This window comes from Typha angustifolia, chromosome 10 (genome assembly GCF_048772165.1).
Source record: "Typha angustifolia cultivar Huaian chromosome 10, ASM4877216v1, whole genome shotgun sequence".
Taxonomy (NCBI): Eukaryota; Viridiplantae; Streptophyta; class Magnoliopsida; order Poales; family Typhaceae; genus Typha; species Typha angustifolia.
In genome coordinates, this window is record NC_133248.1 from 12,729,213 (window position 1) to 12,746,944 (window position 17,732).

Consider the following 17,732-nt stretch of genomic DNA (forward strand, 5'->3'; position numbering starts at 1 on the left):
GAAAGAAATGGAGACGTTTAGTTGGACCAACCGCACCACACGACAAAACAGATTAACTTCTCCCAAGTTTAGTTTAATTCTGGCACTAAAAAATTAAGCACCTGGCTCTTCCCTTCAGATTAGAAACAAACAAGGATGTAACCTCTGTTCATAAAAAAAAAATGGATCCGAATGCCGAGTTAAATCCTAAGGGAGTTTGGAAACAAGGAAAATGGCAGAATAATAGCTTGGAGATTGTATCTGTAACCAGCTCACGTACGCGAACACCCCCAAATTGGATGGTCCAGACGACGGATGAGTGGGAACGCCTTTATTTATTATCATGTACTATTTTTTGGATACATGTACGTACTTAATTGTGTCCCTTTCTTAATCACGGGTTAACTCTTCAATTATCAGCACATCCATCAACGTTGTACTGATTATAAATTCGTTAACAACAATGTTGATGCTACTTGCTTCATATCATTCACACTTACTTTCATCAGAGAATTACTATTAACCATTCATTCAAAATGGTTATTCATTTTTACATTGTGCGATTCAAACAATATTCTCACTTATCGAGCTCTCCCTTTACATCCAAAGAGTTGGGCGAGTTTATATATCCTTAATTGCCCACTAATCCATTTGCCGAGCCGATCTTAATTAGCAGCACTTTAATAATCTCGATCGAGTAATGACTCCTCCATCTTGATGCAAGGCCAATTGTCATCTCTCCATCCATCCATCATATATGCCCGATGTATCCAGAAGCCTTCATCTTTTACGTTGGTAGCTCTTCAATCAAGCCTCATCCGTGCACGTAGTTGCATGTATCATGTCATCAATCGGAGAGGTCATGTGCATTCCAACACAGTAGCATGGAAACGCAGCGGCCCAAGATATAAAACCTCGTCTTCTGCTGCTTAACCATCATATAACACCGGCGGCGAAGGCCGGACTTTTGCGAAGACCGCCGCCGAGATCGGCAGCGCTCGGAGTAGTAGTAGTTCGAGGAAGAGGAAGAGGAGGAAGAAGAAGCCACCACCAAAGCCATGAGGAACTCTCTAACAGCTGCTGCAAATTGTGAGGAGGTAGAAGGAAGTATCGGAAGGAATGGAGAGTGATCATGAAGAGGAGGAGCCCAGTTGTTAAATAGGCCCATTGGTGGTCCACCTGGAGGCAATATTTTCCTCAACTAAATCAGACTTCGTTTGTGCTAAATGACCCATTTGCCATTTGCCTTTTTATATAAATAATTATTAAAATATCATTATTGTGCACCTGTGTTGAGATTGGCGGCCCACATCGAGAAGCTAACCAATGCGTCATCGAATCATGCTTCTAGAAGGATTAATAGCTTCTGCTGAAACTAAATTATACTTTGTCATTTTTCTCACATTAAAAAAGAAAAATGAGATAATCCTATCAGAAACATCTCACATTTTACTAAGGTTTTATATTCTATAATTAACTTCTATAATAATTATTTATTATAAAGTTTAATAACAGAGTATTTGATATATTAAAAAGGCAAAAGGATGAAAATGGAGATGACTATATGAGGGGTAGTTAGGTAATTTGGTATGATTGGACCGAGGGTAGTCAAAGGTGGGCTCTTATGTTTCACCCGCACAAGGGAGGCGACAAAAGAGAGAAGCGTGCGTGGGGGCCCACCAGGAAACAGGCCCTGGCTCTTTCCGCCGGCACTCCACGTGTTCGACCTTATCCTCAACCCCCCCTTTCTCCCCTAACAACTCTGCTTTCCCCCACGTTTCGCTGCCGACTTCTAAGTCAGCAGCCTTTTTCTTCTCGAATCCGAAACCTACAACACAACAGACAAACCATTCTCTCTATCTATTTCTTGAAGTTGCAGTTTAAACCCTGCATTTCTCTTATTCGCGAATTACTGTCTTAATTTCGACTTTCTGCCACAATTTTATACGAGACATCGAGTACACAATAATGAATACACGATACATTAGATTGGCCATGCTGAGCTGTCTTGTCTACTAACCAGAGGAAGAAGCTCGCAATCATTTGTGAACTTAATTTTCTAGCCACTGTTGAGCAGCTAAGTGGGGGGGGGGGGGAGAGGAAAAGAAAAAGAAAAGTCTATGCATGATTAGAAGCAGTGAGTGGAGCCGAGGAGAAGTATGTTGATATATAGGAAAGGAACATAGTATCAAGGGATCAATAGAGCGGCCAAGGAGTGTATACAAATTATATCACAAGGTTGCCGTTTTAGTTGAAACTTTTATAAGGCAACAGCAGACAACACGACCAGCAACACGTGGTGATTAACGCATGCGATCTTCCGGAAGATCATGTTGCATGCATGCATGCATGCTTGCTTTTGATGGCATCCGATATATCATTCGACCATGCTATATATATATATATAGTTGGTGGTGTGAACAAAGTATATTAAAAGCTAGCTTTGTTAACTTGGGTTGGAGAATTGCATTGTTACAAGAGCATCACTTGCTTAACTTCGTTACATTTCGGCTACCTAATTCATTTAAGGAGTTGAGTATATTCCGCAATACAATCATGAAGCATGTGGTGTGTCACAGAATATGTTAAAGGTGTGCAGTATGTATGACCGAAGACAAGGAATTGGAAAGAATACTAAATCATAGTGTTCATTCACGTATATCTTCTCGTCTCTCTCAGTGTATATATATATATATATATATATATTAACGTCCAAATGGAGGAGTAGCTCCTTGGAAGGCCACATGCATTAACTAACTGTGTAAAGAAAAATTTTCCTACCACAATTAATTTCTACCTGCAACTTGCCATGCACAATAAATGCAGTCCCCATTGTCAAGTGAAGGAATTAATAGCACTTTCAAGCCACGTATCCTTTCATCATGTAACGCAATTTTAACTTTAAAAGGAATCACATACTTATACTTTTGCTTGAACAGAAGAGTGATGCCTACTATCATGTCTAATCCATTAGATTTTTGAGACCGGAGCGATGAAAATTTCTTAATGTACTGTTTGGTCCACCCACAAATATAGGCAATATAGCTGACAAGACCTTGACTGCTGAGCAGTGGAAGAACATGATTCCAGAAGCTAGAGAGAGTAAGTACACGGAGGACAACTCAGAAGGAGAGCATGTGAAAAGAGTTGGTCAACAATGGACGGAATCTCTGTAAAAGCAGTAGGAGAAGGCAAATCCTTTTTGGGCACAATGAGTTTGGAAATAAAAATTCCAGAGAATTGATGAGAGTACTCACAACTCATGTTACATGAGCAAAGTCCTTCTATAATTAGGCTACCTCAAAATTAGCTTCAAAATAAGTTAGCCGAGCTTGACCTTTAAAATAGGTTCAAACTAATATTAGGCCAAGCTTGATTATAAACTAACTCAATTAAATAGACTTGAGCCATGTTTCTGTTATGTTCCAAAATTTATTTAAGTATTCTAATTCTGTAGAGTTTAATTTTGAGGTTTAATATGTTACGAACCAATCTAATTCACTCCACAATGATTTTGGACTCGATGAATCAGGTAACTTCCAAGGAAATCTAGGAATAATCTAACCAATAGATCCTCCTGAATTTTGAATATGTTATTTCTCTTAGAGGGAGGAGCTTTTCAACCAAACAGTGGCCGAAGATCAACCAATTAACAAATCCTAACAAACGAACAAACCAATCTTCATTTTCTTCTCCGATTAACCTTTCATTTTGTCGCACATAGACTCTGAATCTAGAAAAGACATGAATATCAAAATTGTGATTTGATTAGTTTTGTTCATTTTTAATCCTTATGATTGGGATGCTGATTTGATTTCAATCTATCCTTAACAGTCCCACATGATGACATTAACATGAGTTAAGCCCTCACGCTTCTAATTCTGGCTCAACCTTACTATTTATGATTCAACATCATCATCATCTGCGATCTATGATTTAATCAAGCATTAAGATGCATACTGCATACTCTTTCACGCTAGTTAAGGGCCACATGTTATTTTAGAAGTCCAACTGATTGTACTGGGACTTATAAGTTCCTTGTTTTTTCCCTTTAAAAATCATGATTAATAAAGTCATCCGGAAGCTAACCAGCAATCACCACTGCCTTATTTAACTACTAGCTCAGTGTCAGGATTAGCTGGATATTGAAGAAGTAATAATAATTAAAAAAGAACTAACTAATGCATGGCTTATTTAATTACCACCTTCCAACTTTGAAATATAAAAGCAATGTATCGTTGACCACATGATAACCACTGGAGTCTGGCATGAACCCAGGCTTAATCGGAGGCAGATATATACCAGCTCTTGTGGTATAGCCTCTTTAACATAGAGAAAAAGAACTAAAGTGAAGAGGTTTTAATTATTAATTAAGATCGTCTGTAATTGATTCAACTTTTGTGTCGGATTGAATTCCAATACGTACTTCAAGCAGGTTCTTTCAACTGTGGATTTAATTCGCATCTCTCATATAAGTTACTGTTTTTATTGTGCAACCCTGCAGAATCGAGTCATTAAAAATATATTCTAGAATATAATTGTTAGTTAAGTCAATGCTTAAAAAGAACAAGTAATCTTATAGTTTATTCATGTTGCTTCTTAGTACAAGTCGCCTTCCCACTTTCCATCAATTTTTTTTAAAAAAAAAAAAAAAGGTTCTAAAGAAGAGAGAAAAGTCAATGGCTATTCCTGTAAGGCAGCACCTTCTCATTTGTACGCCTCTACTCTCTATAATCTCCTACTTAGATTTTCTGTATCCCACTTCTAATTACTAGTGCAGGTGAGCGCTGAATTTCTCGTCATATATGCATCAAAGTTGCTTTTGAGGTAAGAATCTAGAACCACATTTCCTCGTGAATGCTGCAACCTATTTTGATTTTTATCCTTAACGTATATGTTCTGCGTCTGATATATATGCTCTCAATTTCATCTTCATGATGTATGTTTTGATTCTCTCTTTGTTGCAGTTGAGCACATATTCTCCATCATTCATTCATTCATTCAAAAAAAAGAAGAGTATATATATATACATACATTCATTTTCTCTTTTTATTATTTTGCCGTCATCCATCGCAAGAATTAAACCCCAGCCATGGTTTCTGTCGATTTTGGAGGCATCTTCAATTTTCTCAAGGATCAAGTAGGGGGTATCCTTTCTAGTTCAATTGGATATATCATGTCCATTGACAAGAATATTGAGTCATTGGAATATGAGATGGGCGAACTGAAAAGCATCAGAGACGGTATTAGAGGAAAGTGCGATACCGTGAAGTTGCAGGATGTGAAGCTTGAGCCCAAGGTGGTCTGGTGGCTAGAGTCCGTAGATGCCCTTGAAGCTGAAGAGAAATCAACAGTTGCCGAGTTTGACAGAAGAGTCAAGTGCATGGGGGAATTCTCTCTCGATCTCTGGTCCAGCTACAATATCAGCAAGAGATCTAAGAAGCTTCTTGATCGGGCGGCGGACTTAAAGACAAAGGCAGTCTTTGACAACGTTGCCAATGAAGCAGGTCCGCCAAGATTCATTGAAATGCCTATTCCATCAACCGTAGGGATGGATTCGGTGTACGAGAAGCTTGAGGAATTTGTAAAAGCTGATGATGGGTCAATCGTCGGCATATATGGGATGGGTGGCGTTGGGAAGACGACGCTCCTAAAAAGATTCAATAACCGGTTCTTCATCGGAAAGACTGATGAAGTCGATGTGGTCATCTTTGTTGAGTTGCCGTCAGGAGATTTCAATACGGAGGAGATCCAAAAGGCGATGTACACAAGGTTGCGACTGCCGTGGCGAGTTGAAGAAACCCAGAAGGAAAGAGCGGCCGCCATACTCCGTGCGCTGAGCCAAATTAAGTTCATATTGTTATTGGATAATCTGTGGAATCGCTTGGATTTAGAGATTGTCGGCATTCCTGTACCCAAGAGTAGATCCAAGTGCAAGATCATATTGACAAGCCGAATTGAGGATGTTTGTAGCCAAATGGACGCGAGGAAGAAGATCAAGATGGAGTGCTTGCCATGGAATGATTCCTGGGATCTATTCAAGGAGAAGTCAGATGAGGAGCTTTTCTCTGGCAACCCACAAATAAAGAATCAAGCGATGGCCTTAGCGCGGATGTGTGGTGGTTTGCCCCTCGCACTCACCACCATCGCACGTTGTATGAGAAGCAAAAGAGCACTTGGAGAATGGAAGCATGCCGTTAACAACATCACGGATAACCCATCTGACTTTCCGGGTATGGAAGAAGATGTTCTTGTTCCTCTCAAACAAAGCTACGATCAGCTGCCGAACGATGCACTCAAGGCATGCCTATTATATTTTACCTTGTGGAGAAATAACAAAATCTGTGAATGTTGCGTTACGAGTTATTGGATGAGTGAAGGATTGATAAACGACTTTGAGGATCGGAAAGATGCTCGGAACAAACAATCGTATATTCTTGGTACACTACGTGCTGCATCCTTGTTGGAGACTGCTCCCGATGAGAGCTTCGTCGGACTTCATCCGATGGTCGGTGCGATGGCCTTGTGGGTAGCACGTGAATGTGGGAAGCTGCCTAACAAATGGTCGGTTCGTTACAGCAACGATCTTGAAAAATGGAGACGAGCTGAAAGGATATCACTGAGGTATCAAAGGCTCACAACACTCCCAGAATCTCCCGAATGTCCAAACTTAGCGTCCCTGATGCTAACGAATACTCATACTCTGACGAAGATCCCGGATAGCTTCTTCCAATCCATGCCGTGCCTTGGAGTCCTGGATCTATCTTATACATCTATTAAAGGACTTCCGCCAGGGATAGGCAATCTCGTTGGGCTACACCTCCTTGAATTACAGAGCACGAAAATCACCTGCTTGCCTGAAGAGCTGAAATCATTGGTAAAACTCAAGTATTTAGGATTAAACTGGACAAGAGATCTCAAAGCCATTCCACAGGGCGTCATAGGTGCCCTACGCCAACTCCTGGTCTTGGAATCATACTGTAGTTTCTGTCACTGGAACACAGAGTCAACGCTTGGGGCCTGCTTCACAGAATTGGAAAGCTTGAAGAAGTTGACGAGGCTCACTCTAACCGTAGGATCATCTGCTATTCTCCAATGGCTTTCCGAGTCCTATCCGATGGCTGATGCTGTAAAGGAGCTAAGCATTCAAAACTGCGATGGCTTAGCAACCATGCACCTCTCATCGCCGACTTTGTTGAAAAACATCAACTGTTTGAGCCAGCTTCATCTATTTGACTTCGACCTGAAAGAGTTGGTCTTAGGCTGCGGCAGTGAAGAGGATTCTGAAGCCCTCCCATCTCCAAGATTTCTTATTCTTGAGAATCTTCACAGAACTAAGATCGTTTGGAGAAACCGTGGCCTCGAAAACCTTCGTAAGCTGTATGTTATGAAGTGCGACAAGATGGAGGTGCTACTTCATTACGAAGATGACAGCACCACCCATCATGAGGAAGGTTCACGGCCCGTCGTCACTGCTTTCCCCAATCTCGAGTTCTTGAAAGTAGAATCTCTTCCAAAGCTGAAGAGCCTAAGTGATGGGTGGATACTGTCCTTTCCCACGCTGAAGACTATTGTGGTGTATCAATGCCCCGAGCTGAACAAGCTTACTCTGGTTACTGAGAAGCTGCGGGAGTTCAAGTGCAATAAATCATGGTGGGATCAGTTAGAATGGGAGGTTAAAAGAAACGAGAATACCTTCCAACTCATTTATATATAGGGAATTAAGCTGCTCGAGATCATCAAGTGCTTATTTTCCTTTGTCCGTTTGCCTGGCCTCCTAATTTATTTCAGTCTGTATCGATATCTATATAAAGGGTCTGCTTAAATTTGACTCGAATGACAGTTGTGCATTGTGTTATGGTGCCATTTTATAGCATTGATATAATTATTTTAGACAATTAAAAGAAATTTCATTCTACTCGTATGAACGTAGAAGCGACACTCCACGTTACTGCAAGCTGAGCAGCAGGACAGTTTTTCTCATGTATAGCTAATTAGCTATAGCCTATAGGATATCAAAGATGGAAGGACTAATCGAGATGAGGTCAATAATAAGTTCTAGAAAATTTTCAGATAGCCTTCCCCTTAGATGATAACTAGAAGAAGCATCAATCAGACATGGTCAACGGGAAGGCTTCGAGGCTTCCTCAACAACTCCACGGCTGTGCTCTGAAACGACGCAAGACACATGCATCTGTTTCAGCAGTAATGAGGCATTCTTTCGAACAGATGGTAGGCATATGCCCAACCATCAAGTCCACAACTTAGACTGCAGATGGAGCGGCTATATATAATAGAACACAAAACATACCAGTAGGCAGTAGTAGTCCATCGCACTAATTGTATACGCCTCCTATCTGTTTACTGGTTAAGGATGCTCTTCGTACTTCCAAGAATTTGATGTCGAGAAGCATCTGGAATGGGGTCAGAGTATACAGTAGTCAAAAGAAGACAAAACCCACAAGCCATACTAACATTACTTGGGTACTTTCTAAGAAATACTTTGATCTGTGGCACAAAAGTAGCATTATACAACAGACGAAAGATGGCGGATCTTCCTTAGACGACATGCATGACGCCGGAGCCGGGAATTTTAACCGTATGGAGCTAGCAGAAAAATAAGAGACTGGAAGTTGTAATCAACTTGTGCAATTATAAGTACTTCATAGTTTTATCTTCGATGTTACATGATTTCCATCAATTTAAATAGTTGGAGTAAGTCGTCATGCAACGCTTTTATTTACTCTCTAGCGAGCGACTAAAGTTTGCAAAGCATACAGTGCCTTACTTTATCAAGCTTACACAGCCTTGCAAATGAATAGAGGTCATACACGGACAAAATTAATAAGACAAGAATGAACATCCATTCCCGTTGATGGATGCCTGTTACTTCGTTAGCTACATCATAGAAATCTAAACACCCCTACTCCTAGAAGGATCCGGTCTCCATCCCATACCGTTCTGAATGGGTCCTGGATTTGGGACACCATAGAGTTGAACATTATTAGGCTGTGCACTAAAATGAGTAGGCTGCATTGAGCCAGCCATAGGCAAACCAACATCAATCTGCCCACCGGAGGCCGACCACCAGGGGTTTGGTTGACCACCTGGATATGCACTTAAAGAGCCAGCCATTACACCCGATGGAGGTGGAAGAGGTGGCTGGAAAGGCATAGGCACTGCCGGAAAAGCAGATGCAGGAGGTTGCAATGGCAACCCTGCATTCGGCATTGATATTAAATGCTGGTTTACTTGGAAGGGCTTTACTGCTGGATAAGTATGCAGTGGCTGCAGCGGGGGTACAGATTGGGCTTGTTTCTGGTTATGTTGGTCAGGATGCCATTCTGGAATATCATCATCTTCATCATTCCATGGACGGACATCAATTGTTGACCTTTTCACATTTCCACCCTGTCCATATTTATGTATCAGTTCTCTCATTTGGTCCATCGGGTGAGCCGATGGCGCCACCCGAGAGCGGCTCACAGAGACCTGAGAAGTGGGTGTTGGCCCTTTCGAGCTGTTAACAAAATCAAATTCAGGAAGATCATCTTCATCCCTGGCGTTTGCAGGGCCAAAACCCGGGGGTACATCATCATCATCGTCGTCATTTGCATCCTGCTTAGAAGGTAAATTAGGATAGATGGGTGCTGCACGTACAGGGTAGGATGACCTAGAGGAAGAGTTACTAATGATACTATGCTGTTTTCTTGCACTGAATTGTTTCTTCGTGCTACTATGCTTGTGGTGTGAGGACATCCTAGGTGACATGGTTACATGAGACCTTCTCCAAACAACCATGCCAATAAGGCCATCCATGGATGAGTGAAGAGCCTCAGAGTGCTCCTTGGGGAGGAACCGATGAAGCATTTCACAAGTCTTTGAGTGAGGCGGACAGAAGTATAGCTCCACTCCTGGGGCAGGTTCAGCAAATCCTACTCTATCATCAGCAATGTATGATTCAACAGTCTGCATCATGGGAAGAACAAAAAGATTTAGAAGATGGAGGCCAAAAAATAGAGTTACATCGCAGCAGGAGTAACAACCTCAGATAGATGCAGACGGCCACTCTCCGGGGAGCCTTCCTTCCAGCAGAATTGTACAATCTGCAGAACATAATGATCAGTAACCTAACAATATGAGAAAACTAATAAACCATAGTCATGCAAAAATTTCCTTATCCAATCATATCTTTCTCATATGATTAATTACTGTTAAGTGATAAGAATGTTGATCATTCCATATGAGAAGACCCCTGCATCTGGCTTTGTAGGGGCCTCAGAAATTTCAAAGCCTAAAGCAAACTGGATGACAGCCTTCCAGAGCATACAGAAGTGGAAGGAAGAAATTTATATACACAAGTAAATATATGTATAACTAGATAGTAATGAAAAGATGTAACAAGATAAACATGCAACCAGGCAGAAGAATGCAGTTGGATCCATAACTAATACCAAGACTCTTTCCCCCTTTACTTCGCCACAATGATGTCTGCTCACTTTGCACAATTTCACACCCCTCACATCATCTACGAACATAAAATTCAGAAAGTATTTAACATCTGGCATTTTTTGATGTAGCTCATACTGGGAAGAATTGATAAGTGAAGAGCAGGGATATTAAGGTGTACAACATCTAATAGTCAAATAAAATTTTGTGATAACTAAAATTAGAATAAAATCACAGGGCATACTCATATGCTGGACTTTCATGGTAATGATGCTTATCAGCGATAGTGCTTATTAACGTCACTTCTCATTTATGTCAGAAGAGAACATAACAACACAAAGTCATAAGAAGAAAATCAAGTGTAAATAGATGTCCAAGCTCTTTCCTCTTTCTAACTTTGCATGATTGAATAGTCATTTAGATATTGCAAGAGAAGTCAAATAGGTGCTAGCACAGTATGTTGTGCATCAAAAAGAGCTGAATTAACAAGGAAAATAAAAATTACCATAATTGCACGGTTCCGAGACAGAGGGAGTTCGTGGAGGAATTTTTCAAAAGCATCAATTCTTACTCTACCCTTTATCTCAAGAAGGCTAGGCCATTCTCTTGTAGATAATTTTTCGCCACTGGAAAGGAAAATAAAAGGAATATTAGGACAAAAAAGAGCTCTGACTAGGCAACACAGTGCAATATCAAAACAACCCAATATCCCAGTACGCTTACATCTATTTCCTATAAAATTTCATTAGACAAATCTACTCAATCAAGTAACTAGCAATGATGATATTGAATCGATAATCATGCCATCTTATAATTGATTGTAACCTTGCACTGCTAATAATAACATAATGTGATAACAATGTAAATTAGTGAAGTACTTTAGCATGTCCCTATAAAAAGTTTGGACACCCTGGCAAAAGCTTAACCTAGCAGTGCTCCTAACAAAAGGCATAACCTAGCAGTGCTCCTAACAAAAGAAATACTGAGAATTCCCATGACAAATATTCTAGGAGAATTAGCATTTTCCAAATTTGAATTACGTCGAGATTTTGTTTTAATTCTTACACAACATCTTGAAAGCATCATATCTACTTGCCTCCAACTTAGTTGTGCCCGACCAACCTGAAATATGTGAACTCTTTATATAACTTTATGGGCTCATCTTCTACTACATTGGCAAGCTGAAACATGCTTCAATAATTTGAAGTTTACTCAACTCCATACATCTATATCTAACAAATATTACTCCATCATAGAATACAACTAATTGGTTGGATACTTGGACCAATTGCCCAGACAACAAATGTGTAAAGCCAAAGGGAGAACAATTTATTTGTTAGATTCTCTTCTTTTTCATTGTCTTGTATGTTGTTTTTATTTATTCTTTTCTCTTCTTTCCTTTTGCGAACTTCTGCTATAATGGTGGCGGTGGAGGTGATGTTGCATATCAATGTCCTGAAACAACATTCTCTATAAATTTTACAAATATTTGTAAGAAGTTAGCAGACTCCAAAATGGATACACATGACAAAACGAAACTAGCTAGTTGAAATTAAAGTATATGAGATAATGGAAGAGACAGTAAGAAATATGTACGAAAGAAGAAACCTTCTGAAGAAACCAACAACTGTCGCCAAGGAAGATACATTCAATTGAATTACGCCTTCCCATATGCTATCACATGCCAAAACTGCTTCAGGAAGAGATTGTACATGAGCAGAATCAGAAATCAAGTCATTATTAGTCTTTGCTTTCTTAGTGTCCATTTTATCAGGGCCCACAATGGTTATTGGATCTTTCAGAGCTGTATCTCTAAGATGCAATTTAGAGTCCAAGACATCATGAGAGAAGTCTATCTTGGACTTGGAGCCATCTGATGCAGGAATTGGTTCAGGTTCAGAGAATTCAGATGCAGATATTACCTCAGACTCCAAGCTATCTACATTTTTCTCACCAGAATCTGCAACTTGTAGTGAGTTGTCCACTGTTAAATTTTCAAAAGGTGGTTCTGAATCGAGGGCCTCCATGAACTCATCCAGAGAAACTATTGGAGAAAGAGACACAGTATCTTTCAATTCATCTTCCATAAGTTCCTGCATTAGGTCAGCTTTCTCATTGCCAAGTGCTCCGAAATTGCTTGGCTGGACGCAGTCACCTGAATCAGCCTTCCCAACATGAAGCATGCCTTCGGATGCCTTGGATACACCTGGTTTAGATAATCCAGGGCTGGTTCTATCATTGGATTTAGACTTTACTCGAACTGCTCCATTAGATTTTGATGGAACTTGAGAAAGAATACTTGCACCAAGTTCAACCTCCACTGAGACATCATCAGAGTATTCTACTTCAACCTGAAATTCTCCTTTATGTGTTTTCCTTACCAAGCGCCTAATATCAACATCTGAATCTGGCAGTACAACCATCTGTGCGAGCTCTTCTGCTTTAGCTAATCGCCACTGTGAAAGTTCCTTTGAAGCAAGATCCTCAGCAGTCATTGTACAAAGCCGTTGTGGTGCAATGTCACCAGATAACACTCGTTCCCTTAACTCTGGGTTACTACGATCTTTTAAATTGAACAAAAGAGACCTAGCCTTCTCCTTGTACTTCTTATTGACTCCTCCAAAAAGTCTGAAAAGGTGTTCTTCAATTTTGAATGCCAAACTTTTAGCACCCTCTTTTGGGTCTTTAATATCTCCACCTTCATGTGCTGTCTTGAGTCTCTTTGGGTCATGTTCTCTCACAGCTTCAGCACACTCAGAATCAAGATCAGAAGCCCAGCAAAGTCCATGACCCTGCAAGAGTTCATCCTTAGCAACTATACTACTAGGCACTTCACCTTCTGAGGAAACAAGTTTAGCTTGAAAATCCTGCTCACTTAATTTTGCGCCATTTCTTGTACTTTCAGTTGAGCCCATATTACTGGTCAAGTTGTGGTCTAGATTGCACTTTAGAACAGGTTCATTGGAGGACAAAGTTTCTGTAGAGGTTCCGCAAGCATTTGCAGATATGGATCTCGACTCATCCAGTTGGGTTGCCACTTCAACCTGTGCCTTTGTGCTCGCAACTTTACTAAGGGAACTCTTTTCTGATTCTTGCAGCTTGCTCTGCTGGTCAGAAACTGTTGCCAATGAAGCAGCCAATGATTCTCTCAATTTCGACCTCACAGATTCAAAAGGTTCAGGGATCTTTGGCGATGGCTCCATTTGTAAAGTCCGTTTATTTGACAATGGCATTAACCCAGCTTTTGTAGATGGCTCCATTTGTAAAGTTCGGTTGTTTGACAATGGCACTAACCCAGCTTTTGGAGACTGAAATTTGTGTGATGCTTCTATATATGTCGGTCGTTTACTTGTTGATGGTGAGGGTTGTGCCCCAAGATACATCGGCACAGACGTCTGGATGTTGAGCAGTAGTTCTGTCCCCAATGGCCTTCTGTTCAACGATGCTAATTGATGTAAGCCAAAAAACCCAGGAAAGGGAGGTCTAGCATGAACTGCTCCCATCTGAAGTGGTTGCCTGTTCATGGATAATAAGTCGTATGATCTGACATTGGCAGGGATAGAAGACTCAAAATTACTTTGAGCAATGGATTTGTCTGCTAATTGCAACTGTTGTGAACCCCAAGTAACAGGCAAGGAAGTATGATTCATCGGCTGTAATTGAATTTGAGTAGCTTGATTATTTGATGATGAAGGCAGCTGCTGCAACCCAAGACTAGTAGACAAATTGATTGGGCACTCATTTGATGGCTCCATTGGGCCAGCTTTCTGTTGGTTTACTGTAACTCCAGAGATCACAAAACAGTCAACATAGAGAACTCTACAGTAGTACCTGAATTCCTGCAAACTGATCCAAAAATGATCCACTGTTGTTAAACCGGATTCATACACTAGCATCTATCAATAATGAAATGGTATGAGGTACATTAACACCATTACTTGCAGAAAAGAATATGCAAAATAACCAGTATGTAATGTTCAAACACAGGACTGGACTATTGGTACGACAATTAACAAGTGGTCAGTTGCTCCTAACAAGCCCAAGTATATATCAGAAAGGTAAAAGCTGCTAAGTACCTAAATAAACATAAGGCATAATGATAATATGATATATTCACATATGTTTGTATTTTGTAAATATTTGCAAGCAATGAGCAAACAGAAGTTAACAGCAATCCGCTACTATTTTAGTATTGAAGCCATATTTTTTTTCAAGATAAAACCAAAAGAAAATGTGAACTGCATCTTATTTTCTTAAACATTGATAGGAAATTTTTAACATGTGGAAGAAAAACATCAATTATGAAGAAAGTCATACTTATGCCTTCAGTGTCATGGGCAAGGTGCTTTGCATTCCCTGCCCAAGTATATAAATGAAGATTGTCCATCTGACCTAAGACAAAAGTGACTGGTGATAAGAGACAAACAAATAAAAGTGGTGACCACCATGATGCCAATAAAATAAAATTAAAATAAAAACTACTTGGACAAGCTATATTGGCATATCGCTGATAAAGCTTTATCCAACCATTATTTAAGAAAACACTCTAAAAAACAGTATCACAGATAAAGTATCCTACACCTAGTTGAATTATATCCAAAATAGTAGATTTATCTGGACCTAAAAAGAGAACAAATTTGTGAATTTCAGTACAAAATGATCAAATCATGCTATAAAACATCATCATAGGACTCCGAGACTTAAACAGAAAAAGTTGCAAATATTTTGCCTACAACTATACTATGTCATGACCTGATCACATATATTGAAACAATGTGATCATCCAATTTACGTTAAACTATGAAGAATCTATTTCTAAAAAATGTAAACAATATATACAAGATGTGATTATTCATTAGAAACTCATAATTCCAACTAGGCCTGCCTTTCTCATATGGATAACTAAAACCGCATGACAAATAGCTAAAAATTCAAGAGCATACATGTAATAATTCATTGATAACAAATGCACCATTCTAGTATTCCCATCTCATGAAACTACGAAAGGTCACTGACTCCCAATACACTATATCCAATAATTAACGCCATGACCTGTGCAGAATACCCAACACATAAACGATATAAAAGAAATACCAAATCCCTGATAAATTTTCAAAATTAGCAATTCTAAAAAAGAAAACTTTGGATGCTTAGGATTCCAAATTGCAAGAACTAATGATCAACTCACCAAAGCACGAAAGGAGAATCTTTTAACTGTAATCAAGTCCTAGGCCCGAATTCTATCACCCAAACTCATCCATCGGAAACCCTAACAGCTTCTCCCACTAACCTGGGCACTCGCAATCTATCCGCACCTCAATCATAACCTCCCATTTCCTAACAAATCTTGCCAAGATAACACCCACTTCAAGCTCGAGAACAAACTGCAACCGCAACACTAGAGCAGCATATAAAGATGAAAGCACGACAATGGAACGAAGAGAGGACTAAAGCGAGTACCTTCCAGGGAAGAACTATGGATGGATTGGCGGCTGCTCGATGCCCTTCCAATGAGGCTACTATTATAAGAAGCCGGTAATTTGGGTTCGGGTAGGTTTAATATAATTCGACAAGGGTTAGGATTTATTTAATTTCACCGGATCGAGCCCAAACGCCACGTACACCCATCTAATGATTCTAATCCCCTCCGCCATTAGAATCCATCGAGAATAATTTGCAAGATAATGCCACTTTATAATCATATTAGCAAAATTGGGTCGAGCCTTATGTTACTTGCAGAAATGGTTATCTGTTGTCTTCGTTTCTTATACATTATCTTCATCTATATATTAGTGTACACTTTTTATACGTAATAGGTTCAACACCGCATAATTATTATTTACATAATAACATAGTTACTGCATTTTAATCGTATATTAGATAAGGAAATGCACCGCTTGTGAATTATTCAAAGAGGTATTATCTTTTTATAATACTTAGAGATCTTTTGTTAAGGTCCAACTATATGGAGAAGTGACTCTATGGAGAGTCCATGAAAGATTCGAATATATTTACTCTTCGAACATACAAACCATAACATTGTCGTGTTATTAGAATAGAAGTTTATTAGAGCAAGGAATCTTTAAATTCCTTTCTCCGACCAGCAGCATGCATGAAGAGTATTATGCCAACGTTGGATCGGCTCCATGCTTAATTTCAACTAATAGCGTTACGTACGTTACATCTTCAAACTAACAAAGAGCTAGTACCCCGATGGAAACTATCAAACCAACCACGCCAATGCCCGCAAATCCCTCGGACCTCTTGCACCCATTACTTGGAGTTGACTCAGAAGAGACATGGCCGGACGAGGACGACGCCGGCACCGTCGAGGAAGAACTTGCCGCAGTAGTCGACGGCCCACCCTCACTAAAGATCTTTGCATCCGGCGAGTTCGGAGGCAACTTCAAAATGCCTTCAAATATATAAAACCAATTCAATATATACGATATGTAAAGAATTAAAATACGTAGGAGCTCGATATATGATGTATTACTTGGGCAGTCGGAGACTTTGGCGTCGCTATTGCATTTAGCTGGCATTTGGAGGGCTAACGTAGTATTAATGTGGAGGGAAAGAGAAGGGTCGGTGCTCTCCTTGATGAGCACGCACAAGCATTTGGGCATGGCGGAACGGACCTTCTCGGTGTCGGCGCAGCACTCCGGTGTCGGCTTCTCGGCGCTGCCGCTCACGTAGGGGATGCACGACGCCAGATTCTGCATTTGGTCGGCGCAATCCTTCAAGTCGTCGTCCCCCATTGTTGCAGTGCTCGTGAAAGCCGAGGAGGCTGAAACGAGAGCCAGCACTAGGAAGAGGATGGAGGATTTGGCCATCTATATAGTTAATAAAACCACTATTAGTTAGTTACCTAGTGCTGTTTCTTGAACACTCTCTCTGCTCCCAGCTGGTATATAAAGACAAACTGATGGTTAGTTGAAGTATTGTAGTCTTATATAGTTAATAAATAGCCTAGCTACGGCTAATCATTTGTCTTTGATTTCATCAATCACATACTAATGTGATCGATATATATTGAGATGGCTGTGAGACTAGATGAGGCTTAATTAACTCGACGACTCTGTTGTTGCTTTGAAGCCGAGCATGGCTTACACTTGTGAGTGTGGTGTTCTTTATGCTTCCGGAGAAGTCAGTAGATGCTGCTTTGGGAAATGTGAGTGTGGGGTTTCCAAGGCCAACTGTGCATTCATTGCTAGTCCTCTCTTACCAAGGCGTGTCATGCCACTGCATGCGAATTGCGATTTAATTAGTCGCGGACGGTAATCCTAGGGCGTGCTTATGTCTTA

At 40.2% G+C, this 17,732-nt stretch overlaps 2 protein-coding genes across 7 annotated transcripts; one reads left to right on the forward strand and one right to left on the reverse strand.

The window, feature by feature from the left end:
* The first annotated feature begins 4,664 nt into the window (after positions 1-4,664).
* Positions 4,665-8,126, forward strand: LOC140768092 (disease resistance protein RPS2-like). The gene is made up of 2 exons (XM_073108189.1): positions 4,665-4,806; positions 4,947-8,126. The coding sequence occupies exon 2, from the start codon at positions 5,072-5,074 to the stop codon at positions 7,694-7,696; it is 2,625 nt and encodes an 874-aa protein (XP_072964290.1). The 5' UTR covers positions 4,665-4,806; positions 4,947-5,071; the 3' UTR covers positions 7,697-8,126.
* On the reverse strand, positions 7,466-15,970 carry LOC140768091 (uncharacterized). 6 transcript variants are annotated; one of them, XM_073108183.1, is made up of 7 exons: positions 15,889-15,970; positions 15,617-15,812; positions 12,037-14,274; positions 10,934-11,054; positions 10,026-10,085; positions 8,291-9,948; positions 7,466-7,603 (listed from the first exon to the last, which is right to left on the reverse strand). In XM_073108183.1, the coding sequence occupies exons 3-6, from the start codon at positions 14,181-14,183 to the stop codon at positions 8,893-8,895; spliced, it is 3,384 nt and encodes a 1,127-aa protein (XP_072964284.1). In that variant the 5' UTR covers positions 14,184-14,274; positions 15,617-15,812; positions 15,889-15,970; the 3' UTR covers positions 7,466-7,603; positions 8,291-8,892. The 6 variants fall into 6 exon arrangements, with proteins under 6 accessions (XP_072964284.1, XP_072964287.1, XP_072964286.1 ...); XM_073108186.1 differs by having other exon boundaries at positions 15,617-15,774; positions 15,889-15,964; XM_073108185.1 differs by having other exon boundaries at positions 15,617-15,826; positions 15,889-15,940.
* Between the last annotated feature and the right edge of the window lie 1,762 nt (positions 15,971-17,732).